General features: G+C 58.2%; 2 protein-coding genes across 3 annotated transcripts in view; both read left to right on the top strand.

The window, feature by feature from the left end:
* The window catches only part of SPEG (striated muscle enriched protein kinase), a 55,672-nt gene extending 34,516 nt beyond the window's left edge, over window positions 1-21,156 (top strand). For both annotated transcript variants that reach the window (XM_047085139.1, XM_047085138.1), the window contains 28 exons: window positions 299-418; window positions 638-742; window positions 1,345-1,551; window positions 1,953-2,076; window positions 2,194-2,369; window positions 4,722-4,834; window positions 5,279-5,447; window positions 5,698-5,794; window positions 5,927-6,127; window positions 7,664-7,721; window positions 8,305-8,382; window positions 8,489-8,667; window positions 9,179-9,205; window positions 9,889-10,041; window positions 10,226-10,268; window positions 11,220-11,288; window positions 11,556-13,530; window positions 13,813-13,944; window positions 16,447-16,563; window positions 16,714-16,881; window positions 16,994-17,116; window positions 17,272-17,439; window positions 17,527-18,142; window positions 18,599-18,838; window positions 18,920-19,143; window positions 20,214-20,289; window positions 20,492-20,641; window positions 20,964-21,156. In XM_047085139.1, coding sequence (XP_046941095.1) covers window positions 299-418; window positions 638-742; window positions 1,345-1,551; window positions 1,953-2,076; window positions 2,194-2,369; window positions 4,722-4,834; window positions 5,279-5,447; window positions 5,698-5,794; window positions 5,927-6,127; window positions 7,664-7,721; window positions 8,305-8,382; window positions 8,489-8,667; window positions 9,179-9,205; window positions 9,889-10,041; window positions 10,226-10,268; window positions 11,220-11,288; window positions 11,556-13,530; window positions 13,813-13,944; window positions 16,447-16,563; window positions 16,714-16,881; window positions 16,994-17,116; window positions 17,272-17,439; window positions 17,527-18,142; window positions 18,599-18,838; window positions 18,920-19,143; window positions 20,214-20,289; window positions 20,492-20,641; window positions 20,964-21,156 — 6,101 coding nt within the window. The remainder of the gene's footprint in view (window positions 1-298; window positions 419-637; window positions 743-1,344; window positions 1,552-1,952; window positions 2,077-2,193; window positions 2,370-4,721; window positions 4,835-5,278; window positions 5,448-5,697; window positions 5,795-5,926; window positions 6,128-7,663; window positions 7,722-8,304; window positions 8,383-8,488; window positions 8,668-9,178; window positions 9,206-9,888; window positions 10,042-10,225; window positions 10,269-11,219; window positions 11,289-11,555; window positions 13,531-13,812; window positions 13,945-16,446; window positions 16,564-16,713; window positions 16,882-16,993; window positions 17,117-17,271; window positions 17,440-17,526; window positions 18,143-18,598; window positions 18,839-18,919; window positions 19,144-20,213; window positions 20,290-20,491; window positions 20,642-20,963) is intronic.
* A 3,334-nt stretch (window positions 21,157-24,490) lies between these two features.
* SPEGNB (SPEG neighbor) lies at window positions 24,491-26,261 on the top strand. The gene is made up of 4 exons (XM_047083460.1): window positions 24,491-24,618; window positions 24,943-25,250; window positions 25,812-25,953; window positions 26,123-26,261. The coding sequence occupies exons 1-4, from the start codon at window positions 24,491-24,493 to the stop codon at window positions 26,259-26,261; spliced, it is 717 nt and encodes a 238-aa protein (XP_046939416.1).
* The last annotated feature ends 660 nt before the right edge of the window (window positions 26,262-26,921 follow it).

Genomic DNA, 26,921 nt, shown 5'->3' with positions numbered 1-26,921 from the left:
AGAAATGAAGGGTAGTTAGCGGGGTAGGAACTCACAGAGGGTGAATCAGTGTGGGAGAAAGATGAGAAGTCACTGGAGGGACAGCCAAGAGGGGCTAGGGCTGCAGGTGTAGGCTTGGCAGGCTGGACTTCGGGTTTGCTGCAGGGTGGACGTGCTTCTTGCTGTCCGCCCCTCTCTTGCCCCCTCGCTGCTCCCTCAGCGGGTGAGGGTAAAGGGCCAGGCCTGTGATGGCATGGGTCCAGCCCTCCAAACCTCCTCACTCAGGCTCGGTGTCATTGTCTCCCTGCCCACCCCCCAGACAGGGATGTCCACCGCTTGGTGTTCCCTGCTGTGGGACCTCAACATGCCGGCGTCTACAAGAGTGTCATCGCCAACAAGCTGGGCAAAGCTGCGTGCTATGCCCACCTCTATGTCACAGGTAAGGCAGGCACTTTCTCGGTCAGCTGGCTTCTGCCTGCACAGAGGCCTAGGTGAGGGAGGGGCCTCCCTTCCCCTTATACCCTGTGGAGCCACTTGGCCTTGCCCTTGGCCCTGTGGCTGTGCCTCTGGTCTCCATCCCACTGTCCTGAGGCTTGGTGATCCTGCGGAGCCATTGGGCCCTAAAGGACCCAGCAGACCTCTGACCTCTGGCTTTCAGATGTGGTTCCAGGCCCCCCAGATGGCGCCCCGCAGGTGGTGGCTGTGACTGGGAAGATGATCACGCTCACATGGAACCCCCCCAGGAGTCTGGACATGGCTATTGGTGGGTCAGGCTGCACAGGGCTGTGGGGTGGGGATGGAATGTGGGCAGGGACACCCAGGCAGGGGCACCCAGGGAGCCAGGATGGGGAGGCAGGACCCAGAGAGGTGTACCAGTGGAGGGTAGGACAGAGCAGGGAACTCGGAACATGGCCAGGAGCCGCTATGCCTGTCTCCTCTCCAAGGTGGATAAAGCCCTGGGTCCGCATCAGGGGAGGCCACAAAGGGGCCTCCATGTTCCCTTTCTCAGAGGGACTGGGTGTTTGGGTCATGATCCTGGGAATACCCTCCCCTTCCCTGTACATATGACTTCTCCCTGCTCTGTACCTCAGTTTCTCCATCTCAGGTTGTAGCAAGAAATTGGGATATGAGTTAAACTCCCTCCATGCCTACAACTGGACCCCATGCCTGGCACCTGGTTGGCCCTGAGCATGGCTGGCCAGGTTGGAAAGAGCAGATGGGAGGTAGGCAGAAGCAACAGGAGAAACTGAGGCAGGTCCTTAGAGCAGACTAATGATGAGTTTCTGGGTCCTGAGCCAGCTGAATGGGGGGGGGGGAAGGGGGTGTCCCAGCAATGCCCACCTCTAGCAGCTACTTCCCCACTAGACCCAGACGCCCTGACCTACACCGTGCAGCACCAGGTTCTGGGCTCAGACCAGTGGACAGTGCTGGCCACGGGCCTGCGGGAGCCCGGGTGGGCAGCCATGGGGCTGCGTAAGGGGGTCCAGCACATCTTCCGGGTCCTCAGCACCACCATCAAGAGCAGCAGCAAGCCCTCACCCCCCTCTGAGCCTGTGCAGCTGCTGGAGCACGGTGAGCCTGGGTACTTCTGTGGGGGTGGGGGTGGTTGGGGCTGCTGGGCCAGGGAACTGGGTCTTCGTGGTGGAGGCTCAAGGGCCGATCTAGACATTCTAGCTATGGTGGGAATAGCACGGCTGGGGGAACCTTGACCAGTCCGAGCACGTTTTCCTCCTGAAAGCTGCATGCACAGTGGGCAAGGCTGAGGCTCTGGAGTCAGACAAGCTAGGGGCAAAGTCCCCGCTCTGCTACTTCCTGGCTATGCGCCCTAGACAGATAGCTGAACCTCTCTGAACCTCAGCTTCCTCATCTGTAAACACGGAGCTCCCATGGTGGTTGGCGGGTGGTTAAGAGCATAGAGGACACTAAGGACCTGGTATTAAGCCCAGCACCAGCTCGTGCTCTTCTCCATCCAGGCCCACCACTCGAGGAGGCGCCCGCTGTGTTGGACAAGCCGGACATCGTGTATGTGGTGGAGGGACAGCCCACCAGTGTCACGGTCACCTTCAACCATGTGGAGGCCCAGGTCGTCTGGAGGAGGTGGGGCCCTGCCTTGCATGCCTCATTCCCCACATGTGGCCGTCCAGCTCTGGCCGTCCTGGCCTGACCCCCACCCTGTGCCCGGATGCTGGGTGACCTCCCTGTCGTGTCTCTTAGCTGCCGAGGGGCTCTCCTAGAGGCACGGGCAGGTGTGTACGAGCTGAGCCAGCCGGATGATGACCAGTACTGTCTTCGCATCTGCCGGGTGAGCCGCCGAGACATGGGGCCCCTCACCTGCACTGCCCGCAACCGCCACGGCACACAGGCCTGCTCAGTCACCCTGGAGCTGGCAGGTGGGTGACAGGACGCTTCCTTCCCTCTCCTCCCTGTCAGACCCATGGTCCTTGCCTTATGCCCCCAGGTGCATACACCCTCCTGTCAGGCCTGGCCATCTAATGGCTGTAATAATACCAATGCTAGCAGAAATAACAGTGATAGTATGAATAAGATATTTATTGAGCACCTAGTATGTGCCAGGCTCAGTGCCAAATACCTTCCGTGTATCACCTCACGGAATATTTACATTAGCCCTGCGATATGGGACTGGTTATTATCCTCATTTGACAGATGGGAAAACTGAGGCTTGGAGAGTATGCTAAGTAACAGGCCCAAGGTCACACAACTTGATAAGGACAGGAGCTGGGATTCAAGCCTGGATGCCCAACGCCAGGGCCAACTCCTGGCTCCCGTGTTAAACACAACAGGAAATAGCACCTCAAATGTAACAAGTGTAAGGGGACCAAGTTTAATTTCAAAAAGAAAAAAGCCCAAGCGAGCACATTTGATTAGCAGACTCTCAGCTCTGGGGACCCTGGCTGCCCTTTTGCACTGGTCTATTTGACAGACCCTGCCAGCCTTTGCAGTGAGAACCCTTTTTATAATTTCTCCTTTAAAGATGTAGGCTCTCAACCGGTGGCATGCGTTAAGTAGTAATTGTCTTGTTTTCCGGTTTGTTAATTAACTCTAGGCATATGTACCCGCCACTCAGAACTTCAGATCAGCATGAGCTAAACAGTGTTACCTGCTGAGTAGATACAATTCCAACCAAAGGCAAAGAAAGTGACATTTTAGTTAGCACAGGCAATCATATCTGGATAAATGTACATTTGCTTGTGCTTTTAAAAAATTGTTCAAGTTCACTTGAAACCTTCCAGTCCTTTGACCTTCACGGAGTAACCCCCCACCACCTCTGGACGAGAAACCAGATTCCCTGAGGGGTGGGAAGGGATCTTGAGCATGGAAGAGAAGTGGCCAGGTAGGGTGTGTGAGGAAGAGGTGAGGGAGCCCTGCTGGCCCTGATATGGATGGGGGGTGGGCACCGTAATCGGTGGCTGGGTCCCTGTCTCCCTTTTGTGTGTTTCCTCCCTTGCCCAGCTTCTCCACCCGCACCCCCCCACACACACACTTTCTACTCAGCTGCCACTTTGGTCCTTGAGCGTACCATCTGTAGGACTCATTTTTCTTCCCAGATAGAGGAAGAGCCTTAGGGTTTGGGAAGCCCTGGCCACTGAGAGCCCTGCAGCCCAGCCAGGCTGGGACAGTGACTGAGAGAGAGAGAGACACTGTGTTCCAGTTAGCCGGGACTAGAACAGACCTGGGGCTTGGATCTTCATGCCCCTCCCACTGTGCCCACGACCCCCCAGCCCCCAGGCAGGGCAAGTGGAATTGCCTCCTTCCTCCATATCTGCCCCACGGTAGGGTCTTCTTCACTCCCAGGGTGCCCCCCTTTTATCTCTACAAAGTCAGACTGGGTGCCTGTGATGGGTGGTGGTCCCTGCCCTGTGCCCCTGTTCTTCCCTCAGGGCCTGCTCACTCCCACTCCTCTTAAAGCTGAGACCCTCAAACATGCTCAGGAGGTGGGGCACTGGGCAGTCACAGGTTCCTCTGTGAAGCACGCTAGAATAGGTATTTAATTCCATTCCGAGAATTAGAAGCCACTCTGCCAGGAAATAACATGACCGCATGATATGCATAGAGAATGAAATCACTGTCACATGTGGGAGAGCAAAGCTGAGGATTGGTATCTGTTTGTTCATCTTGTCATCTCCCAGATGGCAAAAGGCCCCTTTAAACATTTAAACAAGATTCAGAGAGAAAACGTCAAGATACGGGCAATGCCATCCGCGAATTTAATTCAGGGTCACAGCCTGAGCTCCTTCCGGGGCCCAGGACAGTAAAGCCCGAGGTAGGGCTGTGCAGAAGGGCGGTCACCCACAGGGGGCAGCATCGAGCCACTCTGCGCCAGCCCATTAATGCAGTGAGGGAAGAGGCTCACTCAGCATGGCCAATCCTGATTTTTTCAAGAGAGGCAGGAAATCCAGATTTCTTTTGTGTGTCAAAATCTCCTAGTTTCAGAGCTGGCAAATGAACACTGAGGGTCCAGCAAAGCAAGGCTGCACCCTCTGGCTTAGGTTTTCTGGGATTTGGAGAACATCACATATGGATTTACAGGCAAGGAACTCTGGTGTTCCCAGGGGCCGAGTTTGAGACCCCGGTGGGTGGGGTGCTGGGGTGTAGGGGCTTCTGGTGTTCTGCCTGAGCCTGTCGCTGAGGGAGGGAGGGCTTGGAGAGGGACTGAAAAGGCACGCCCTCGTGACCTCAGTGTTGTCACCTTCCCTTCCTCACCCCACCCCTGTGTATTTCAGAGGCCCCTCGATTTGAGTCCATCATGGAGGACGTGGAGGTCGGGGCTGGGGAAACCGCACGCTTTGCTGTAGTGGTTGAGGGGAAACCACTGCCAGACATCATGTGGTACAAGGTCAGAGGGTGACAAAGGCCTCAGGGAGTCCTAGCATGGGGCTGGCTGGGAGCCTGAGGGTAAGGGAGGAGGGATTTCTGGACAGGAGGGGTCTGGGCAACCTTAGGAGGAGGGGAGCCTGGACAGAGAAGAACAAAGGTTCTGCCAGAGGTGTGGCTAGGAGAAGAAAATGGGACCCAGGGTGCCGTGTGACAATCGTGGGTGTTTCAGGAACCAGGGGACTAACTGGGTGGTGCAGGGCTATTACTGGGAAATAAAGTGGAGCCAGTTTCAGGTGCTGAAGGGAGCAAGGCCCCTGGGGCAGCGATAATATCGAGCCATGGGGTAGGAGTGTTCCTGGCCCTTGAGGTAGGGCTGAGACTGGGTCTCAGTCATGGAGATAAAGGTGGGTCCCAGGTAGAGGTAAAGCCAGGCCTGGGCTGGAGGTGACGGCCAACTCTGCAGGACGAGGTGCTGCTGACCGAGAGTAGCCATGTGAGCTTCGTGTATGAAGAGAGCGAGTGCTCCCTGGTGGTGCTCAGCACAGGGACCCAGGATGGAGGCGTCTATACCTGCACTGCACGGAACCTGGCTGGCGAAGTCTCCTGCAAAGCAGAGTTGGCTGTGCGTTCAGGTGGGCTGTAGTGCGAAGGGAGAAAGGCAGAATGCTTATTCTCGGGAATGCCATGTGAGCCCCCAGCCAGGAACCACTCACCAGGCCCTTCCCTCTTAAACCACCACTATCTTCCAGCGCCGGCACCCCACGTCGGGCCCCCAACATTTCTGGTCCTCTTTTGTCTCCTTCATCTGCCTTGCCTGTCCCGGTCTCTGCCCTCGTTACTCTCTTGCCTTCCCCCACCTAACACCAGGCATCTCTTCCCCAGCCCAGACAGCCATGGAAGTAGAGGGGGCCGGGGAGGCCGAGGAACAGCGAGGAAGGAGACTCAGCGACTTCTATGACATCCATCAAGAGATCGGCAGGTGTGGGGCCCGGGAGAGAGTGCCGAGCCTGGGAGCCGAGGGCGCCTGGGTCTGAGGCTAGGAGGCCTTGGAGAGCCAGGGCTACCTCGATGACGATGACGGAGCCCCTCACCTCCCCGTGTCGTCACCCAGGGGTGCCTTCTCCTACCTGCGGCGCGTGGTGGAGCGAAGCTCCGGCCTGGAGTTTGCAGCCAAGTTCATCCCCAGCCAGGCCAAGCCAAAGGCATCAGCATGGCGGGAAGCCCGGCTGCTGGCCCGGCTCCAGCACGACTGCGTCCTCTACTTCCATGAGGCCTTTGAGAGGCGTCGGGGACTGGTCATTGTCACCGAGCTGTATCCTGGGATAGGCTGGGCGGGTAGGGGACACGTGGCCAATTAGCAACACGTTTTATACTTTACAAAGTGGTCCCATTGACCTTTAGGAGGTGCTGACCACCTATTAGGAAATGTTCCCATCGATGATTGGGAGTTCTGAAGACATCTTGTCAGAACTTTACAGAGTAGAGTCTGGAGACTTCTGCAAAAAACAACACTTTTTAGCTCCCCCACCCCTGTCTTTTTAAATTTTTTTTTTTAATTTTTTTTTCCAACGTTTATTTATTTTTAAGACAGAGAGAGACAGAGCATGAATGGGGGAGGGGCAGAGAGAGAGGGAGACACAGAATCGGAAACAGGCTCCAGGCTCTGAGCCATCAGCCCAGAGCCTGACGCGGGGCTCGAACTCCCGGACCGCGAGATCGTGACCTGGCTGAAGTCGGACACTTAACCGACTGCGCCACCCAGGCGCCCCTAAATTTTTTTTTTTAATGTTTATTCTTGAGAGAGAGAGAGAGACAGAGACAGAGGATGAGCGGGGGAGGGGCAGAGAGTGAGAGGGGCACAGAATCTGAAGCAGGCTCCAGGCTCTGAGCTGTCAGCACACAGCCTGATGTGGGGCTTGAACTCTTGAACTGAGAGATCATGACCTGTGCCGAAGTCAGACTCTCAACCATCCAAGCCACCCAGGCACCCCTTTTAGCTTAAACTTACATAGCATTTAGTGGGTGCCTGGCAGTGCTCCTAAGTTTTGCCAATATTAACCTATTTAATCCTCGTGTATACCTATGTCATGGAATTTTTTTATCCCCATTTTACAGATGATAAAACTGAAGTATAGAGAGATTAAGTAACTCATCCAAGGTCACATGGCTAACAAAAGGCGTGTACACGAAATACAGTACAATATATCCAAGTGGATCCAATATATCCACTTTCGAAGTGACCCCATTTCAGATGAGCATCAGGACTGGTTTTATTTGAAAGGTTGTTTTCATGAAGAATAGATTTTGCCCTTCCATGAGAACTCTGTTTAAACAGAGGCACACTGTGATAAGGTGGTCAGCTTGTCTCTCCCATTAGCAGGGTGACCATATCCTTCACACCAGCCTTCCAGTCTGCACTATAAGAGCCCAAACCTCAGAAAAATGACCATTTGTTAAATGTCACGGGTCATTCTCAAAAAGAGGCAAGAGATTCCATCCATGGTCCACAAAATTCTGCTCTAACTTGGCCTTTTTAAATAGCTAACGGAGGGGTATGAGTGAAGATGTCATCCCCATTCTCCACCCGAGGGAACCTAGGCTCAGAGAGGTTGGGTGATTTGCCTGAGACCCCACAGCAAATGAGAGTTCAAGCAGGGTGGTCCCATCTATGCACCCAGATGATAGGGAAAGGGTGGAAACACAGAACTGGTATTACATATGTTTTAAGGGGAAGGAGAACTCTGTGCAGAGCCGGGATCTGACTTGAGCTCTAGGGGTAGAGGGCACTGCCCAGGGAGGGCCCAGGAATTGGCCCTGCTGTCACTGTTCTCCTTGATCTGGGACATAGATGCACAGAGGAGCTGCTGGAGCGAATGGCCAGGAAACCCACCGTGTGTGAGTCTGAGGTGAGGGCAGTGGGTGGTAGGGGTCAGGTTGGGCACCCGTGGTTACCCACCTGAGCTCTGAGAATTGAGGGGTGGGTCCTGGGCATGCCGTCCATGCCCATGAATAGGCCAGGGGTGGTGGTGGAGAGGACTGTTAGGCAGGCAGGACCAGACTTCCCACGCTGGGACTTGCACAGTCCTCTGTAAATCTCAGTAGGCCCACTGGCCCCTACCTGTGTTGTTTCCCAGTCTTCCCCCCATAAACATTCCTCAGATATTTCTCTCGGGAGGCACCCCACCTCGACTCTATTTAGTCTCACTGCTGTCCCACCATGGAGGGCTGTACAAATTGTACACTGCACAGTTCTACTTATTATAATGTAAATGGCTCCCTCCTATATTTGTGCTGTGCCAAACCTATACAGTTGTACTTGGAGGCCCCAGATCTCAGAAACCCCAAACCTATGTTTCAGCTACCTCCACCAGCCGGCCATCTGAAGGCCACTTCTCAGGCATGGCCTGATCTCTTGCCACAGCTCTGGTGGTGAGCAAACCTAATACCCCACCCTTGCCCCCGCGGACTTTGGGCCTCCTGTTTCCACAGATCCGGGCCTACATGCAACAAGTGCTCGAGGGAATATGCTACCTGCACCAGAACCATGTGCTGCACTTGGATGTCAAGGTGAGGTGCAGCCGGGGGTGGGGAGCAGGCAGCCCCCGTGGGAGGCAGGCAGTGGGGCATCCCCCCCTCTTCACTCAGCTCCCATGCCTTCCCTTGTGTTCTGCAGCCTGAGAATCTGATGGTGTGGGATGGCGCAGAGGGTGAGGAGCAGGTGAGGATCTGTGACTTTGGGAATGCCCAGGAGCTGACCCCGGGAGAGCCCCAGTACTGCCAATACGGCACACCTGAGTTCGTGGCACCTGAGATTGTCAATCAGACCCCCGTGTCTGGAGTCACTGACATCTGGTAATGCTGGCATACTGGGCCACGGGTGGGCCAGGGCCTCTTCCCTCAGTGCCGTGCTGGGGCCTTGCTCGCTGGCAGAGAGGAGCCTCACTAAGCCCAGATTCCTCCTCTGACAGTAGGTCTGTTGACCATGTTTCTACCTGCCCCTCATCAGTCAGAGTTGACCCAGTCACTCAAGGCCGTAGCCTTCCCTGTCCATCCTTGGCTCCTGATCTCCCCTAGGTGCGGGGACTTCCCCCTCTGTGGCCATCTTGCCTCCCCGCAGTGAGGGAGGCCAGCTCTTTGGCTCCCAGACTCCTCTGTGCTTCCTGGGCTGGCCCTGCCATGACCCTTGACTCCTCCAGGGACCTTGAGACCTCTGGGTTGAGAGGCCTCCTGGAAGGAGGCATCCCTGTGCCCATTTGTCCCAGTGAGGACACTCCTCACTAGATTAGCGGTAGCAGAAAACCGCTCACTGCTAGTGGGAGGCGGGCTGTCCACTTACCCCTCGATTACTCTCTTTTCCCCACAGGCCTGTGGGCGTTGTTGCCTTCCTCTGGTAAGGACCCCTCTACACCCAGTTTCCAATGGTCTCCTAGCAGGCCCACCCCTAACATTTGCAGAGCCTGGGGCAGGAGAGCAGTTTAGGGCCTGCAGCCCACCCCTTCTCTTTCTCCCCCCTGCACTGTCAGGGGCCTCACGTGCATGAATGTGGATGCCTCGGGCTGCGAGTCGAAGCTCTGTCTGCCACCACGCTCCTCCGTGAAGGGCGGTCATGCTAGCAGCATGCTTGGGAGGCTGGACAGAGAGAGGCCCGTGCAGGCTCAGTGCCATCTAGGCAGGGTATTATAAGGCCCTGAGTGTTCAGAACAGGCACTAGAAGAAAGAGGCTCAGGCTCAGGGCGGCATATCCCCTGGGCACAGACTCTTCACCTCAGGAACAGGCCGTGGCTGGAGGAGGGACAAAATAGGTCCTCTAAAGCATGGGTGCAGGGCCCAGCTGGGTGCTCAGGTCTCAAAGCAGTACTGCCTCCTCACCTATTTGGCAGTGGGGGGTGGCGGCAGGACAGGCAAGAGTCTGAAAGACTGCCCTCTGTTTGGATTCACCCTGCCTCTGCCTTCCCCAGAGCCCCAGGGCCTCCACCTGTCCCCAGCCCCATGTCCCCACTGGCATCCCTCATAGTCTCTGCCTCAGCCCAGGGCCCCGCCCACCTCTCATGCTGGCCCTCTCTGCCTCTGCAGTCTGACAGGAATCTCCCCATTTGTTGGGGAAAACGATCGGACGACATTGATGAACATTCGAAACTACAACGTGGCCTTCGAGGAGACCACATTTCTGAGCCTGAGCAGGGAGGCCCGGGGCTTCCTCATCAAAGTGCTGGTGCGGGACCGGCTGTGAGTACAGGGTCCTGAGGAACCCCCCACCCCTCAGAGTCCCCTCATGCCACCCCCCACTCCTGACCCAGCCTCTGCCCTTAGATGTTCAGTCTCTCAACTCCTTACAGGCCCTGTTTGCCCATGTGTTGTCTGGCTCTCTGAATGAGTGATGGAGCCCTTCTTAACCTTCATTCCTTTACAGGAGGCCTACCGCAGAGGAGACCCTAGAACATCCTTGGTTCAAAGTGAGTCTCTTGCAAAGTTGTGGTAGAAGAGGTGGGGGGAGAGAACATTATTAACAGCTCCGTTTATTGAGTACCTACTGTGTGCAGTATAGTCTGCGAGAGGCAATTTATAACCATATGGTCTGTTAGCCTCACAATAGCTCTGCATGGAAAGACATTTTTACTCCTGTTTTGCTAATAAGCAAAGTCATCAGGGTTTTCCCTGGCTCTCAAGACCAGCCCTGGTCCTCCTCACTCCTGTGTGTCTGCCTGTGTCCCGCACTGCGGTTGGTGGGTGGCCCGGCTAGACCGGTCTCTTGGTTTTGAGCTCTGTGTGGCCAGAACTCTCACTCATTCATCTTCAAACCCCAGCACCACAGGGCAGAGGGGTGGAGTTCAGCATATGACCCAGAAAGAGTGACTGAATAAACCATCCATTGAGTGTTATGCTGGGTCAACTGAAGGTTGAGGTCATTCTGGTATCCGTCCTTGGATTATGAGCCTTGTCTCTCAGATCATAAATGAGCCCTTTTCAGACACCTGGGTGGGAGACTGAGGGAAATATCTGTCTCCGTCTGGCCCACCAAAGCTCTAGATGTCTGGGACGCCGGCTCTGCGTGAGACAGGTGGTGAGCTGGGGAGTGGAGCCCAGGCCAGGGGCCCAAGTGCAGGCTCCTGAGGACAGCCAATGTGCCAGGACGGTGTAAGAGCCCTGGCGTAAGCCCCAAACCCACACGAAGAGCCACTGACTGACTTTCTGCCCTTCCACTTAGGTTCAGGGATTTTGTCATTCTTAGGCACCTTGGCTGTGGGAGTCGTGACAGATCTAAGGGGAAGGGACCCCTAGGAACCCAGACTCAATGCTGCCCAGTCCACTGTCCCCTGCTGTGGACTTTGCCTCTCTGTTGCCAAACCTTGAGGGTCTAGGTTGACAGAGGACTTTTCCTCAGGCCCTCTTTCCTGGGTTTGCAGACACAGGCCAAGGGCGCAGAGGTGAGCACGGATCACTTAAAGCTGTTCCTCTCCAGGCGGAGGTGGCAGGTGAGTTTGCCTGGGCCCTGCCTCTGTGCCTTCCACCTTTTCGCTCCGCAGTTTTTCTCTTGAACCCTGCCTTTTTTCTATCACGTGCCCTCGCTCCCCACTCGTCTGTCTTCATCTACTTTTTATTCTCTCAACCCCCAGTTTCACTCCCGTTCCCCAACCCTCCGCCTGCCTGGGATCTTCTCCCCTGGGGCTAAGGTGGGCTTGAGTGGGTCAGTCTGGCCTCAGGGGTCCCTCTTAGGTCTGACTCTAGTACCTTGTCTCCAGCGCTCCCAGATCAGCTACAAGTGCCACCTGGTGCTGCGCCCCATCCCTGAGCTGCTGCGGGCACCCCCAGAGCGGGTGTGGGTAGCCATACCCAGAAGACCACCCCCCAGTGGGGGGCTCTCATCTTCCTCTGACTCTGAGGAGGAAGAGCTGGAGGAGCTGCCCTCAGTGCCCCGGCCACTGCAGCCTGAGTTCTCGGGTTCCCGGGTGTCCCTCACCGACATTCCCACTGAGGATGAGGCCCTGGGCGCCCCAGAGGCTGGCATGGCCACCCCCATGGACTGGCAGGAGGAGGGAAGGGCCCCCTCTCAGGACCAGGAGGCCCCCAGCCCTCAGGCCCTCCCCTCCCCAGGCCAGGAGCCCCAAGCTGGGTCCAGCCCCCAGCGGAGAGAGCTCCGGAGGGGCACCTCTGCTGAGAGTGCCCTGCCCCAGGCCGGGCCGAGGGAGCCGGGCCGGGGCCTGCACAAGGCAGCCTCTGTGGAGCTGCCGCAGCGCCGAAGCCCCAGCCCGGGCGCCACCCGCCTGACCCGGGGAGGCCTGGGTGAGGGTGAGTATGCCCAGAGGCTGCAGGCCCTGCGCCAGCGGCTGTTGCGGGGAGGCCCTGAGGATGGCAAGGTCAGTGGCCTCAGGGGCCCCCTGCTAGAGAGCCTGGGGGACCGTGCCCGGGATCCCCGGCTGGCACGGGCTGCCTCCAGTGAGGCAGCCCCTCGACACCAGCCCCCACCTGAGACCCGGGGCCTGCAGAAGAGCAGCAGCTTCTCACAGGGAGAGGCGGAGCCCCGGGGCAGGCACCGCCGTGCTGGGGCGCCCCTCGAGATCCCCGTGGCCAGGCTTGGGGCCCGCAGGCTACAGGAGTCTCCCTCCTTGTCTGCCCTCAGTGAGGCCCAACCACCCAGCCCTGCGAGGCCCAGTGCCCCCAAATCCAGTGTCCCCAAGTCTTTGAAACCTCCTACCACCACACCCAGTGATGCCCCGCAGCCCTTGGCACCCCAGACTGCCCAGGAGAAGGCCCCAGAGTCCACGCTGGAGCCGGTCCCAGCCCCCAAGCCCACACAGCCCTCTGTGACTCCGCAAACCCCAGTGGCCCCCCTCACACCTTATGCCCAGATCATGCAGTCGCTCCAGCTGTCAGGTCACACGACGGGCCCCCTGCAGAGCCCTGGGGCATCTCCATCAGAGCCCAGACCCCACCCTGCTGTGTTTGCCCGGGTGGCCTCCCCACCTCTGGGAGCCTCCGAGAAGCGCGTGCCTTCAGCCGGGGCGCCCCCAGTGCTAGCCGAGAAAGCCCGGGTGCCCACAGTGCCCCGCAGGCCAGGTAGCAGTCTCAGTAGTAGCATCGAGAACCTAGAGTCAGAGGCTGTATTCGAGGCCAAGTTCAAGCGCAGCCGTGAGTCGCCCCTGTCGCGGGGGCTGCGATTGCTGAGCCGCTCGCGCTCAGAGGAACGCGGCCCCTTTCGCGGGGCCCAGGAGGAGGACGGCATGTACCGGCCCAGCCCGGCAGGAACGCCACTGGAGCTGGTGCGACGGCCGGAGCGTTCCCGCTCCGTGCAAGACCTCAGGGCGGTCGGGGAGCCGGGCCTCGTCCGCCGCCTCTCGCTGTCGCTGTCCCAGCGTCTGCGGCGGACCCCGCCCGCGCAGCGCCACCCAGCCTGGGAGGCCCGCGGTGGGGACGGGGAGAGCTCGGAGGGCGGCAGCTCGGCGCGGGGCTCCCCGGTGCTGGCCGTGCGCAGGAGGCTCAGCTCCACGCTCGAGCGGCTGTCCAGCCGGTTGCAGCGCAGCGGCAGCAGCGAGGACTCAGGAGGCGCATCGGGTCGCAGCACGCCGCTTTTTGGACGGCTGCGCAGGGCCACCTCGGAGGGCGAGAGTCTGCGGCGCCTCGGCCTCGCACACAACCAGCTGGCGGCCCAGGCCGGCGCCAGCACACCTTCCGCAGAGTCCCTGGGCTCCGAGGCCAGCGCTACGTCCGGCTCCTCGGGTGAGGGACGGGGGCAGAGTGGCCGGTAAATGTGTGAACACGTGCGGGTGGGGGGTGGGGTGGAGCTGCGATGACAGGTGCAGAGCCCGGAAGAGGGTGGGAGGGCTGGAAGGAGGCTCTGGGAGGAGGAGCTGGAGGTCCTGGAGAGGGGGCTGAGGCTGGTTTGGGAGCAAGCTGCGGTGGGGGCTAGAAGTTCTCTACTTCCCTGGGCTGAGGGCCTCAGGGAGGTGGGAGCTTTCTGGCAGTGGTTGGGCCAGGGCTTATGGGCCTGGGTCTTCACAGCTCCTGGGGAAAGCCGGAGGCGGCTTCGCTGGGGCTTCTCTCGGCTGCGAAAGGACAAGGGGTTATCACAGCCAAACCTCTCTCCCAGTGCCCAGGAGGATTTGGGTCACCAGTATGTGCGCAGTGAATCAGGTAATAGAGGCCTGCTGGGTGAGTAGCCCCCTCCCTGCCTCAGGAGCGGTCATAGCTGGGTGGAGCCCACCTTGAGGACGCTGGGCAGTAGTGGAAGGGACCCAGAGTCAGGAAAACAACAATAATAATAGCATTAACTGATCCTGTTGACTAGTAATGCTGAGTGTCCTAGTAAGTGCTGTACAAGCGCTGCCTCATCTAACCTTCCCACGTTGTTTAGGAACTGTTCTTATCATCATCCCTATTTTATGGGTGAGGAAACAGGTTTAGCCATGCTAGCCGAGAGTTGGACTGCACGGTCCTCTGTAGCCAGAACCCAGGGGTGGCTTTGGGACACCGTACTTATGCCTCTCTTTGGCTAGCCTCCCCCTCCAAATGTGTGTACGTACAAAGACATTCTTTCTCTCCCAGCCCAGCGGCCCACAATCTGGACTGTGCCCCCAATTCTCTACTCCTCCAGAGCCCTGAACACCCTCGCTGCCCCTTCCTGTCCTCCCTGCCCCCACAGAAGGCACTTGTGTGGGGACAAGCAGTCTTCAGGGCTCTTTGCTGAGGGGTGGGGGACTTGGCATATGCCCTGGTCTGTTTCTCTGCCCAAGTATCCTGGGGCTGCAGGGAGAGAGGTATTCTCCACCTGGGGTCACCCCAGTTCCCCACCAGAAAAGGGCTCGTTCTTCAAGGACCACAGGCAAAGGCTTTTGGGGGGAGGGCAGCTTTTCCAGACCAGCACGCAGAAAAGAGCAGGCCCACCAAGCCCGGCTGTGTGCGGGATCTTTATCAGTCACCGCTCCGATCTTCCCCAGTTTCCTGATAAAACTCCTCAGCACCGTTCCAGCCGTGCCTCCGCTGGACGCAGGGTGACTGTGTCCATCTTTGGCCAGGGGAGCTGGGGTGTCTTTCTTAAGGCAGCAGGGCCTATAGTGAGCAAAGGGGAGGGAAGGAGGCCAGCCGGTGGGGGCAGGGGTGGAAGAGGCAGGGAAAGAGAGATAAGCCAGCATCGAGGCCCAGGGACAGCTGATTCCTTCCCACTGGGGCTTCTCTCCCAGCTGCATTTTGCTTGTGCAGCTGATTTTCTGCCGAGGCAGTGTCCCCTTACCTCATCCTCTGCCCCCTCCCTGCAGGAAGAAGGCTGTCCCCCGTCCACTTTACCAACTAGGGCTGGCCTCTGCGGGAATGGAGGTGGGGCTGGCAGAGCTGAGCTGGGGTCACCTTTCACCTCTCCTCCTGGCCCCCCTCCCTCTCCCCTCTCCCCAGTACCCTCACTTTGCCTGGAGGTGGCCACCGATGAAACAGAGCGTCGGGCTCTGTGCTGACAGCTCAGAGCCTGGAGCCTACTTCAGATTCTGTGTCTCCCTCTCTCTCTGCCCCTCCCCTGTTCATGCTCTGTCTCTCTCTGTCTCAAAAATAAATAAACATTAAAAAAAAAATTAAAAAAAAAAAAAAGAAAGAAAGAAAAATGTACCCCATACCCCACCCTGCATTGGTCTCGACCAGATTGGGATTTTTCTAAAGAGACTTTCCAGGGAGCAGGAATGCAAATCCTCAGGACACCAAGGACCCACAGGCAGGCTGTACAGCGGCAAAGACCTTGACCCATCCACAGCCCAGGCTTGGATGCACTCACCAGCCAGCTATGAAGCCAGCTTTGCTGAAACAGCCTATTTCTCTGGGGGTCTGGCCTTAGCTCCTCTACTGGGCATATCAACAGGATAGTAATCCTGACAACAATAAAAGCTAACATTTGTGAGCACTCATTACATGTTAGATACATGCTAAGCACTTTCCGTACCTCTTTTAATTCTCACAGCCTAGAAGCTTTGTGTTAGGATTTTCCTCGATTTACAGACAAAACATGGTCCAAGGTCATACAGATACTGTCTCTTGTCCCTGCAGAAGCTCTCGCTACTTAGCTGACCCGAAGGAGTATATACAAGGTCTGGGACTGTGTGCCCAGACCCCAGGTGGGGTAAGGGGCCGGGGAGGCTGACACACTTCCGGGGTTTGCCCCGTTTGCCTTGACTTTGGATCTTTCGAGATGACGCGTTTTGATTGAACATAATGTTCAATCTCAGGAGTCTGTGCCCAAGTCACTGGCTCCTCTCACTTGCCCTGTGGTGCCCCACAGGAGTGGGTATTTCAAAATCTTAATCAGCATAGTGTTCCAATATTTGTTTTTACTTTATTTAGCAGATGCTTACAGAACACTTACTTAGTTCCGGGCCCCACTCCAAGCGCTTTACAAACATTATGAGGTAGCTCCCAAGCATCTTCAATAGTCAACGAAAGAAAAAGTTAGTTCTACACCCAGAGGAGGTGATACCCTAAAGAAAATTCTCAAAGGCATGGCGTTGGGGTTCTCCTTCCCACATCTGACTGGGAAGGGACAACTTTTCACTCTGCTTCCTGCTGGCAGCCCCCGCTCTCACACACATCTTCCCTTCCCTCCTTGGTAAGTGAGCTGGGGTTCCTGCAGACCCATGGCTGTCTTGGTCCTCCCTGCAGATTTCCCTCCGGTCTTCCACATCAAACTCAAGGACCAGGTGCTGCTGGAGGGAGAGGCAGCCACCCTGCTCTGTCTGCCAGCGGCCTGCCCTGCACCCCACATCTCCTGGATGAAAGGTAAGGAGAACCCTCCTGTCACAGACAGCGGGCAGGCAAGTGGTCCCACAGCCAGGGGATGCTCAGGGGAGGTGGTGACTGGGGAGGTGACTGGGGTGGTGACTGGAGCCGTCTCACTCAGCAGCCCCCTCTGCTCTTCCCGGCCCGCAGACAAGCAGTCCCTGCAATCAGAGCCCTCAGTGATCATCGTGTCCTGCAAAGATGGACGGCAGCTGCTAAGCATCCCCCGGGTGGGCAAGCGACATGCTGGGCTCTATGAGTGCTCGGCCACCAATGTCCTGGGCAGCATCACCAGCTCCTGTACCGTGGCTGTGGCCCGTGAGCTAGGGGCAGGGACTGAGGGGGGCAGCGATGGCACATGGTGGGCTAGGGTTTGAGGGTCCCTAAGCTGGGGCACAGGGGCTCACTGGGGCTCCCTTCCTCTTGCCAGGCATCCCAGGAAAGTTAGCTCCTCCTGAGGTGCCCCAGACTTACCAGGACACGGCGTTGGTGCTCTGGAAGCCAGGAGATAGCCGGGCACCTTGCACATACACGCTGGAGCGGCGGGTGGATGGTGAGGGACGGGGCAGGCTGGCGGAAGAGGGGGTGGGAGCTGGGAGGTGCTCGGGTCCCGGGAGACAGTTGCCCTCCCTGGCTCCTCACAGATAGCCCTGGGAGCTTGGGCCACCCCTTCTGTGGCCTCAGCCCCTCCCCCATGCTGCCCTACAGGGGAGTCTGCCTGGCACCCTGTGAGCTCAGGCATCCCTGACTGTTACTACAACGTGACCCACCTGCCAATCGGTGTGACCGTGAGATTCCGTGTGGCCTGTGCCAACCGTGCTGGGCAAGGGCCTTTCAGCAACCCTTCCGAGAAGGTCATCGTCAGGGGCACACAAGGTCAGTGGGACAGGACGGGGGGTGGCCAGAGAACTATGGTTTCGCCCCGGGGGTACCATGGTGATGATTTTCTTTCTCTCCACTTAGATTCCTCAGTTCTGCCATCTGCTGCTCACCAAGACGCCCCTGTTACCTCAGGGCCAGCCAGGGCCCCGCCTCCTCACTCTCCTACCTCACTGGCCCCATCCCAGACTCCCACCCCAGCTCCTGCTCCCCCAGCCCCTCAGTCAGCCGCTCTCAGCCCCTCATGTCCCCCAACACCCCCCAGTCAGGCCTTGTCCTCCCTCAAGGCCGTGGGTCCACCACCCCAAACCCCCCCACGAAAGCACAGAGGCCTGCAGGCTGCCCAGCAAGCAGAGCCCGCCCCACCCAGTGCCCAGGCCACCCCAAGTGAGCCCAAGTCTTCCATCCCTGACACTGGGACCCCAACCCCAGCCTCCACCCCTCAAGGGGTTAAACCAGCGTCTTCCTCTACTCCTCTGTATATGGTAACCTCCTTTGTGTCTGCACCCCCAGCCCCTGAGCCCCCAGCCCCCGAGCCCCCTCCCGAGCCCACCAAGGTGACTGTGCGAAGCCTCAGCCCGGCCAAGGAGGTGGTCACCTCCCCTGTGGGTGGTCCCCCCAGCTCTCCTGGGCCAGAGGGCACCACTCTTCGACAGGGGCCCCCTCAGAAACCCTACACCTTCCTAGAGGAGAAGGCCAGGCAAGTGGGTCTGGGGAAGGGACGGAGGACGGAGGGGGGAGTGGGTGGGATGTAGGGAACAGCAATTCAGAAAGAAGATCAGGTTGCCCTGGGCAGGGTTGGGGAGGGACTGAGATCTGGATGCCTGGCATATTAAATTCAGATTTTCTCTGCCAGGCACTGTGCTAAGCTCTTTAATCATATGATACCATTTAATCTTCACAACCCTGAGAGACAGACAGAGACTGCATTATTATCATCAGCCGTTTCACAGATAGGAAAACTGAGGTTGGACAGGTTATGGGATTTGCCTGAGGCACAGAGCCAGTAAGTGGCAGAGCTGAGACTCCCATCCAGGCTCCTAGGATTGAACTTCAGAGGCCACGCTCAGAACCATTGCATACTTGCTGCTGGGGGTCCCTGCTTCCCCGACCTCCTCTTCTCTGATCATGTGGTGTCCCCCCCATACACACATAGGGGCCGCTTCGGTGTAGTGCGTGCATGCCGGGAGAACGCCACCGGGCGGACATTCGTGGCCAAGATCGTGCCCTACGCGGCTGAGGGCAAGCGGCGCGTCCTACAGGAGTACGAAGTGCTGCGGACATTGCACCACGAACGGCTCATGTCCCTGCACGAGGCCTACATCACCCCGCGTTACCTTGTGCTCATTGCTGAGAGCTGCGGGAACCGGGAGCTCCTCTGTGGGCTCAGCGACAGGTAACCCGGCGACCTGGGGGAGCAGGGAGCAAGTGGGGGCAGCTGAGCTGGGATGTCACCTGCTCCACCCGGGCCCCCCAGGTTCCGGTATTCAGAGGACGATGTGGCCACCTATGTGGTGCAGCTGCTACAAGGCCTGGACTACCTCCACGGCCGCCACGTGCTGCACCTGGACATCAAGCCCGACAACCTGCTGCTGGCCCCTGACAACGCCCTCAAGATTGTGGACTTCGGCAGTGCCCAGCCCTACAACCCCCAGGCCCTGCGGCCCCTTGGCCACCGCACAGGCACGCTGGAGTTCATGGGTGAGGGCGCCATGCCAGCCGGGGGTTGGGGTGCTACCAGAGGGGTGGAAGCCGGGGCTCACTCTGCTTCACTCACGTATATGCCATTTATTGAGCGCTTACTATATGTGAGCAACGAATTCGGTTCTTTCCATGCATTTTCTCTCTTTTCTTTTTTTAAGCTTATTTTTTCTGAGAGAGAGAGAGAGCGAGCATGAGAGCATGGGTTGGGAAGGGGCAGAGAGAGGGGGAGAGAGAGAATCCCAAGCAAGCTCCACACTGTCAGCACAGAGCCTGATGCGGGGTTTGAACTCACGAATCGTGAGATCATGACCTGAGCTGAAATCAACAGTCAGCCGCTTAACTGACTGAGCCACCCAGACACCCGCCATGGATTATATTTTCAGTAGCCCTAGAGATTGGCATAACATTACCCCCATTTTACAGACGAAACAGAGGTGCAGTGAGGTTAAGTATTTGTCCAATATCAGACAGTTTATAAATGGTAGAGCCAGGATTTGATAAAATTGGACAGAGAGGAGATCAATTATTAATCTATATACATAAGGTAAACCAGCTACCGTTTAGCTACCTACTGAATACTTTATGCTCATCATCTCTATTCCTGGGAGTTATTCTACAAGCCACACTTTACAGATGAGGAAATGGAGAGCCAGACAAGTTTAGTACATTGCCAACGTCCCACGGCTAGAAGGACAGGCCTGGGATTAGAGCCAGCCAGGCTGATTTCAAAGGCTCTTAACCTTGGTGTTGGCCACGCTTTTTGTGAATGGGCGTCCTACCTCAGGGCTGATCCGAGGGAGCTAGTGGCCCTGGTTCCCAGTACCTCTGCAGTTCTGGGGACCCCACCATTCAGTACCTGGGCCGATTCCTCAGGCAGCCCACATCTCCGCTGGGGGCCACCCAACTCCCATTCGACCTGCTGGATCCAGGGCCTGTTGCTCTGGTTGTGCCCATGGTCTTGTGACCTGGGCACTGTCCTGCTCCCCCAGCCCCCAGGGGCCTCCCTTGTCTCTCCCGCTCCCCTGCCATCAGGAAGCTGGTTCAACTTGGCCTCTGTCTCCCGTCAGCTCCTGAGATGGTGAAGGGAGAGCCCATCGGTTCCGCCACGGACATCTGGGGAGCGGGTGTGCTCACTTACATCATGTGAGTGCCCCTAGGACCCACCTTCCTCCTACATCCCTCTCCCCACTCACAGCCTCCCCTGCACACAATGCACACGCCCAGCTCAGGCTCAGTAGACTTATCTCTGAGCACTGTGCCCTTCTGAACCCCCACACTAACGTCCCCCTGGGGCTGTGAGCTGACCTTCGGTCTGCATGCATCAACTGAACCGTCTCCACAACAGGCTCAGTGGACGCTCCCCGTTCTATGAGCCAGACCCCCAGGAAACAGAGGCTCGGATTGTGGGGGGCCGCTTTGATGCCTTCCAGCTGTACCCTAACACCTCCCAAAGCGCCACACTCTTCTTGCGGAAGGTCCTCTCGGTACACCCCTGGTGAGTAGGCCCCACACTTGCCAACCCACCTGGCATTACCTGCCCACGGCCTCAGACCACCCTGGCCAAGCCTGAGCCGAAGCCCCCCCCACCCCAATTCCTCCCCGGCCACCACTAATACACCACTACTTTTAAATGGTTGTTCTCTCCACCACTGATGCCTTTAAGCCCCGTGAGGCGGGCAGAGTCACCGCCCCTGCTCCAGAGATGGGGAAACCGAGCCCCAGAGTTGGCTCCCTGAGGGATGTGAATCCAGGACCGGGACTTGGATCCGTGGGAGGGCGGAGCCTTCCAGGCTCACTCTCCCTGGCCGGCCTGGCAGGAGCCGGCCCTCCCTGCAGGACTGCCTGGCCCACCCCTGGCTGCAGGATGCCTACCTGATGAAGCTGCGTCGCCAGACACTCACCTTCACCACCAACCGGCTCAAGGAGTTTCTGGGCGAGCAGCGGCGCCGCCGGGCTGAGGCTGCCACCCGTCACAAGGTGCTGCTCCGCTCCTACCCAGGCAGCCCCTAGCGGCTCGGACCACAGCCTGGCCTCGGGCTTCAACTCGGGGCTCCACTGAGGCCACGGGACATTCCAGGGCCCCTACTGAGCCGGGTGGGCCCAGGGCTTCGGACACCACCAGCAGCAACATCCAGCCGGGCCGTTACCTCATGGACCTGCAGGGACAGAGGCCCTGGGCTTTGCCAATGCCACCCCGGCCAGAGCCAGAGGGGGAGACCCATGGGCCAGGCTGGGTGGGGGTGGGGGCACGGGAGCAGGGAAGCGGGAAGAGGGGCAAGAAGGGAATGGGTAAGAGACAAGGAAAAGAAGCCACGGGATAGGGAGAGGAGACTCTAGGAAGGTTCTGGGGGGGAGAGACAATGTATCTGGGGGGAAACCAACTTAGCAGGATATGAATAGCTGGAGAGGAGGAAGAGGAAGGAGCCCAGCGTGTCAGGGCCATGGGCTGGAAGTGAGTGTTGGTGGAGCGGGGACAGGACGTGGAGACAGCGCTAGGGAGCCAGAGCCAGCACGTGAGGGAGGGCAGCAAAGTGGGGGAGGGAGAGGAGAGGACTCAGGTGGGGTGGGGTGAGGTGGGCCAGCTGCCAGCATCCCAGAAGGAGAACCTGGAGCACTGGGGCCTGGAAGCAGTGATTACGGGAGCCAGTGCTCTCCTGTCCCAGTGGATGCAGCTGTGAGCACTCTGCTGGCCCAAGGATGTCCCCGCTGCCCCTCTGTGGCCTTCACCCTTCTTCCCATTCATATTTATTTATTTATTGACTTTTATGAAATTTCCCTTCCATTCAGTTCCTATTGCCCGTGTTGTCCTGACCATCCCCCCAGCCATCCAGCTGTCTGTGCAGCTGTCTGTCTGTCTGTCACAAGGAAAATAAAAACGGCAAGCAGCAGGACCTATGTGTGGTCAATGGGGAGGGATGATGGGGGGGAGGGGAACAGGGTGCTGGGGGTGCTGGGACAGGGGCATTTCGGCCTGCCCTTGGCCAGTGAGAGCTGAGGTATAACAGCTAGCATCTTAGGACCATGGCTCCTGACCCTGACCCTCCTGGCCCCTCACCTTTCCCTTATTCTGCCCCTCCTTCTGAAGTTTCTGGAATCCTGGCAGGACCACTGACTCCTCACCACTACCATGTAACCAGAGTCTGGTGGCCCCCATCTTGTCTCACATATTACCTCATTGCAACTTGGAGGATACTGGGCTCTGGAATGTACCAGTCCACACCCCAAGGCTGGCGCGGCCAGCATGTCTGCCCAGGAGACAGGCCAGCTCTGGTCCCGACCCCTGGAACAGAAGGGCTTTCATCATGATAATTGGCAAGATGGTGATGATGGCATGAAAGGGCCGCAGAGGAAACCAGGACACGTTCTCGCTCCACGCTTTTGTGTTAGAGCACCAATCAGGCACCTGGGGTGCCAGCTGCACAAGGCTGTGGCCGGCGTGTCGGCTGAGATAGGGCCACCGACGAGCATCTTCCTAGAGCTAAGGGGCACACCAAGCTGGATCTTCTTGTCCCCATGGCACGCTAGGGAGTCTGATGGGTGCCGAGGCTCCTTGACTCTAGCTGCTCCCTGCAGCACCACAGAATGGTCGCTGGGGTCCTAGAACTGAGCTGCCCTGCCCAGAGGTGAAGGGGAGGAGGGAGCCAGTTCTCCTTGTGTCCAGGGGGGGGGCTGTTTCCTACCTCCTCCACACCTTGCAAACTCTGTTCTTGGCAAAGTGAGAGGAATTAAAGTCTCCTCCCACCATGAGCAGAGAGAGGTAGCACTGGTGTGTTGCCGATCGTGGTTGAGGGCCCCTTGGCTGTGCCCCCAAACAACCTTCACCCAGCCTCACCCAGCCCAGCCTCCCTGGCTTCTCAGGAACCCCAGGGAAGAGGCAAGCCCCATCATCATAAAATAACAGGATGTTCAAGCCAGCTGGAAGGAACTACAGAGACGTCTTGCCCACCTGTCATTTTAGCGATGAAGATATACAGTTTGCCTGTGAGAATCTTTAATCCCCTACTCACTGCAAGTGTTTTCATATAAAAATGAGGTGCCTGAACTCATATCTTGATAAATGGTAAAATTCCTCTCCCGTCCCCACTCTGATCTTGAGCTCCCTTCCCATCTCCATTGAAAATGGCATGTGAACTGCTTGTTCCAAACCCGGAGGAGCAAAGGTAATTTATGTCAGCAGAGCTGTGTCAAAATTGCTCTGATCAAAAGGTGACAGTGCTCCACACCTGGGCGGGCAATTACAAAGAGTGGAAGCAATGCTCTTCCTGGTGCCCTGGACTGGGTAGGCTGGACTCCAGGCAAGTCCCAGCAGGGTTAACTGAACCCCTTCATCCAAGCTGTCTGGTGACCCTATGCACTAGTTTACGACCCCAAAGGGGCTTGGGCAGACCTAGAATTGGGGAATTGGTATTAATGCCAAATCTCCTGGGACAGTGCAGCCCAGCCAGACCCTACCATGTCACATGGAGGGAAGAGAGTGGGACTGGGGTGGTAGAAGGGGGTGCTGTTCTCAAAAATCTTTACTGTCCCCTCTAGGTTTATCTCAGTTGACCGCCAGGGGGCACAGCGTGGAAATGACAACCCTAGGCTTCCAGGGCCAGGGGAGTAAGTGCTTCCAGATTGGTCCTGACAGCCACACTGCCCTCTCATAATTGGCTGGATGGACAGCGAAGTACCCCGCTACTCTAGCGTCATTCAGGGACGCCCCCACAAACACTTGTGCCCCTTAACGGACAGTTCCCTGGGAAGCGCATGTTGTCTGACGGTCTGGGGACTGACCAGAGCATAAAGCTGCCCCAGCTGGGAGCTGAATCTCTTGTCAGCCTGGGCCCTTGTCTGGTCCTCCCAGGAGTGGGATGGTTACCCCCTGCCCTGGGAGGGGGTGGGGCCGCATCCAGCTGCCCAGCTGTCCAGGTGCTGACATGAAGTGCACCCCAGAGCTGCTCGGGTTTCCTCCCCCGGGCCTGCCCCAGAGGCTGAGCCAGCATCCCAACACATCCTCAGGCTAAATAAGGAGCCCGCTTGGGTCAGTGGGCGGGGCTGGGGTCCCCGGGGGGCTTGGGGCAACCACGCCAAACAAGGCAAGGAGGGGAGTGATGTATAAAACCGGGGCCCTGGGCTGAGCACCTGCTCGTGCCCCTACTGTGCCTTCCAGGAGGGCTCTGTCCCACCTCCCACCCAGCTAGTCGACCCAAGTCCCGAAGTCGACCCGCCCGCGGTGAGTCCCCATCCTCAGACCAGCCCCAGACACTCCCATCCGCCAAGATGTTCTGAATTGACAGGGAAAAGGCTGAAAGTCAAAGTCTCTGTGTGAGCCTAGACCCCATGTTTGTTTTGCGCTCCCCAGATGTCCAAAGCAGCTCCCGCCAAAAAACCAGCAGCTGCGGCCCCGCCTCCGGGATGTACCCTGGATATCAACGACCCCCAGGTCCAGAGAGCAGCCATTCGCATCCAGGCCTCTTACCGGGGCCACAGGTGAGGGGGAGCCCGGAGCCCTCAGGAGGAGGGGAGCTGGAGCTGCAGAAAGCGCCCTGCTGCGTGGGGGGTGGAAGCTGAGCACAGTGTTATGGACCGCTGGGGTCCCTGCACTTACGGGAAAGCCGTTAGTGAGGTGTGGCACAGTGGCCGACAAGAATAAATCATTTCATCAGGGTCACAATTCAAGAGCAGGCTCCCTCCGAACCCATCCCCACATTTCAAGTTCTAGTGGACCGAATGGGGGAGGGGGCGAGGAATTTGGTGCCGGCGGTCCAGAGCCGTGTCGTGGGTCCTCTGGGCCCTGAGCCGGCTCTCTGATAGGTCCCGGAAGGAGCTTCGCGAGAAGGGGCCACCACGAGTGCTGGAGCCACTGAAGGACGTGGTGCTGATCGAGGGCAGCGCGGCCAAGCTGACTTGCCGCATTTCGGCTTTCCCGGACCCATTCATCCGCTGGAGCAAGGACGGCAAGGAGCTGCGTGACGGGCCCAAGTATCGTTACGTTTTCGAGGACCCTGACGTGGTCGCCCTGGTGGTGCGCGACGGCGAGCTGGCAGACCTGGGCCAGTACAGCATCAACGTAACCAACCCCTTCGGCCAGTGCTCCGACTCGGCGCGCATCCTGGTGGAAGGTACGCGCGCCCCGGGTGCCACCACGCAGAGCGGCACCACCTCCAGGTGCCGCAACTGGGTCCAGCCGCGCGCGATCCGCTGGGCCTAGCCGAGTCCCGATGGGGCTGGGGGCACCGCCTGCCTCAGGAGCCCTTCCCACCCAGACTGAGAAGTCCGCAGTGGGCTTTCATCACTCCACACCAGGGCCCCAAGGTCACATTGAACCAGAGGCATTACCAGAGTTAGGGCCCAGGTCTTCGGACTCCAACCCGGGGCAATTTCCACTACGTGGAGCTGTCTCCAGGGCACCGAGGTGTGTAAACATTCCCGGGCTTGCACTCGTAGTACCTCTTTTGATCCTCCGTCCCCCCTCTCCCCCGTGGGAAGTTGGAACGGCAGCTGCTAGCCCGGCTTAACAGCTGAGGAGATGAAGCCACAGAGAGGCTACAGGCTTGCCCAGCGTCACACTGCGAGTTTAAATCCATCTCGTATTTAGCGCTGGGTATTATCTGGGGAGGTGATGCCCCTGCCCCGCCTCACCCCTAGGACCCTCACTAGGTCGCATGCCCTTTCTCTTCTAGTCCCTGCGAAGATTCAAAAGGGACCGGATAACACTAAGGCGCGCAAAGGCGCCACGGTGACGCTGACTGCGGAGATCATGGGCGAGCCTGCACCCGACGTGGGCTGGACCAAGGACGGGGAGGACATCGAGGAGGATGACAGGCGAGGGCGGGGACCTGCCGCTGGGGCGGAACGGGGCCCAGAAAACTGGCGGGAGTGGGCCGGGGGGCGGGGAACGGGAGGCGAGCACCAGAGCTGGCTAACCAGCCGGGCCCCGGGCGCCTGTAACCTGACCGCGGCCCGCCCTCCCCACTCCCGCCCTCCCCGCCAGGGTGTTCTTCGAGATCGGCAGTACCACCACGACGCTGACCATCCGCCGGGCCACGCCCGAGGACAGCGGCAAGTACGAGGTGTACGTGGAGAACAGCCTGGGCATGGACCAGAGCTTCGCACGAGTGGACGTGGCCTGAAAGGAACTCTCGTACCTTTCGCCCTGGCTCCAAGCCCCGGGGTGGGTGGGACCGACAACCCTCCTCCATCTTGCTTAATAAAGCTGCTCTCTCTGACCCTCCGCCTGTTCTGTTCTTTGGAGACGCCGTTTCTTTTCCCCTGCACTCCAATCCCACGCTTACTCCAGACCCACACACCACGGTCACAGAATGTTGGGACCAGAATGTTTGGAGAGTGACTGGTCCGGTGCTTTATTTTACAGACTGTAAATCTGAGACAAGGTTTTTCTCAACGACCGAAGCTCCTTCCCTTACCAGCCGGACGGTCGGAGGATCTTATGACTCCGCCTTCTCTTTTTCTGAGTCCCTCAAGCCCCACCCACTCGCGGTAGGAGGCTCTCGCCACGCCCATCTCAAGACTGGCCACACCCCCTTTCGTCTCTAGCCCCGCCTCTCCGCGTCCCTGTTCTCTACTTTGACTGCTACTCCTGGGCCCGTTCCTGGACAGTTCGGGGTCCTAATCTTAGCTTCCAGCCTCGCCTCTTAGGCCCCACCCTTCTCTTTAGCCACTCCCCTCGATCCCTAGGCCGCGCCCCATTCTTCTCCCTTTAGTCCCACCTCCCTCCTCTTTCGTAGTTGGAAGGAGGGGTAGCGAGGAGGGCTACGGCAAACAAGAGCTTA

This window comes from Lynx rufus, unplaced genomic scaffold, assembly GCF_022079265.1.
Source record: "Lynx rufus isolate CCGP_SWC_20201006 ecotype Redwood Valley unplaced genomic scaffold, mLynRuf1.p SCAF_2, whole genome shotgun sequence".
NCBI classification, from domain to species: Eukaryota; Metazoa; Chordata; class Mammalia; order Carnivora; family Felidae; genus Lynx; species Lynx rufus.
This window is presented reverse-complemented; position numbering and strand designations above follow the sequence as displayed.

What these genes read in the sequence shown, in the direction of transcription:
- SPEGNB (XM_047083460.1), top strand. Translation starts at nt 24,491, where the DNA reads ATGTCCAAAGCAGCTCCCGCCAAAAAACCAGCAGCTGCGGCCCCGCCT. An exon ending in GCCTCTTACCGGGGCCACAG is followed by an intron (nt 24,619 to 24,942) that starts GTGAGGGGGAGC and finishes GCTCTCTGATAG; the next exon opens with GTCCCGGAAGGAGCTTCGCG. An exon ending in GACATCGAGGAGGATGACAG is followed by an intron (nt 25,954 to 26,122) that starts GCGAGGGCGGGG and finishes CCTCCCCGCCAG; the next exon opens with GGTGTTCTTCGAGATCGGCA.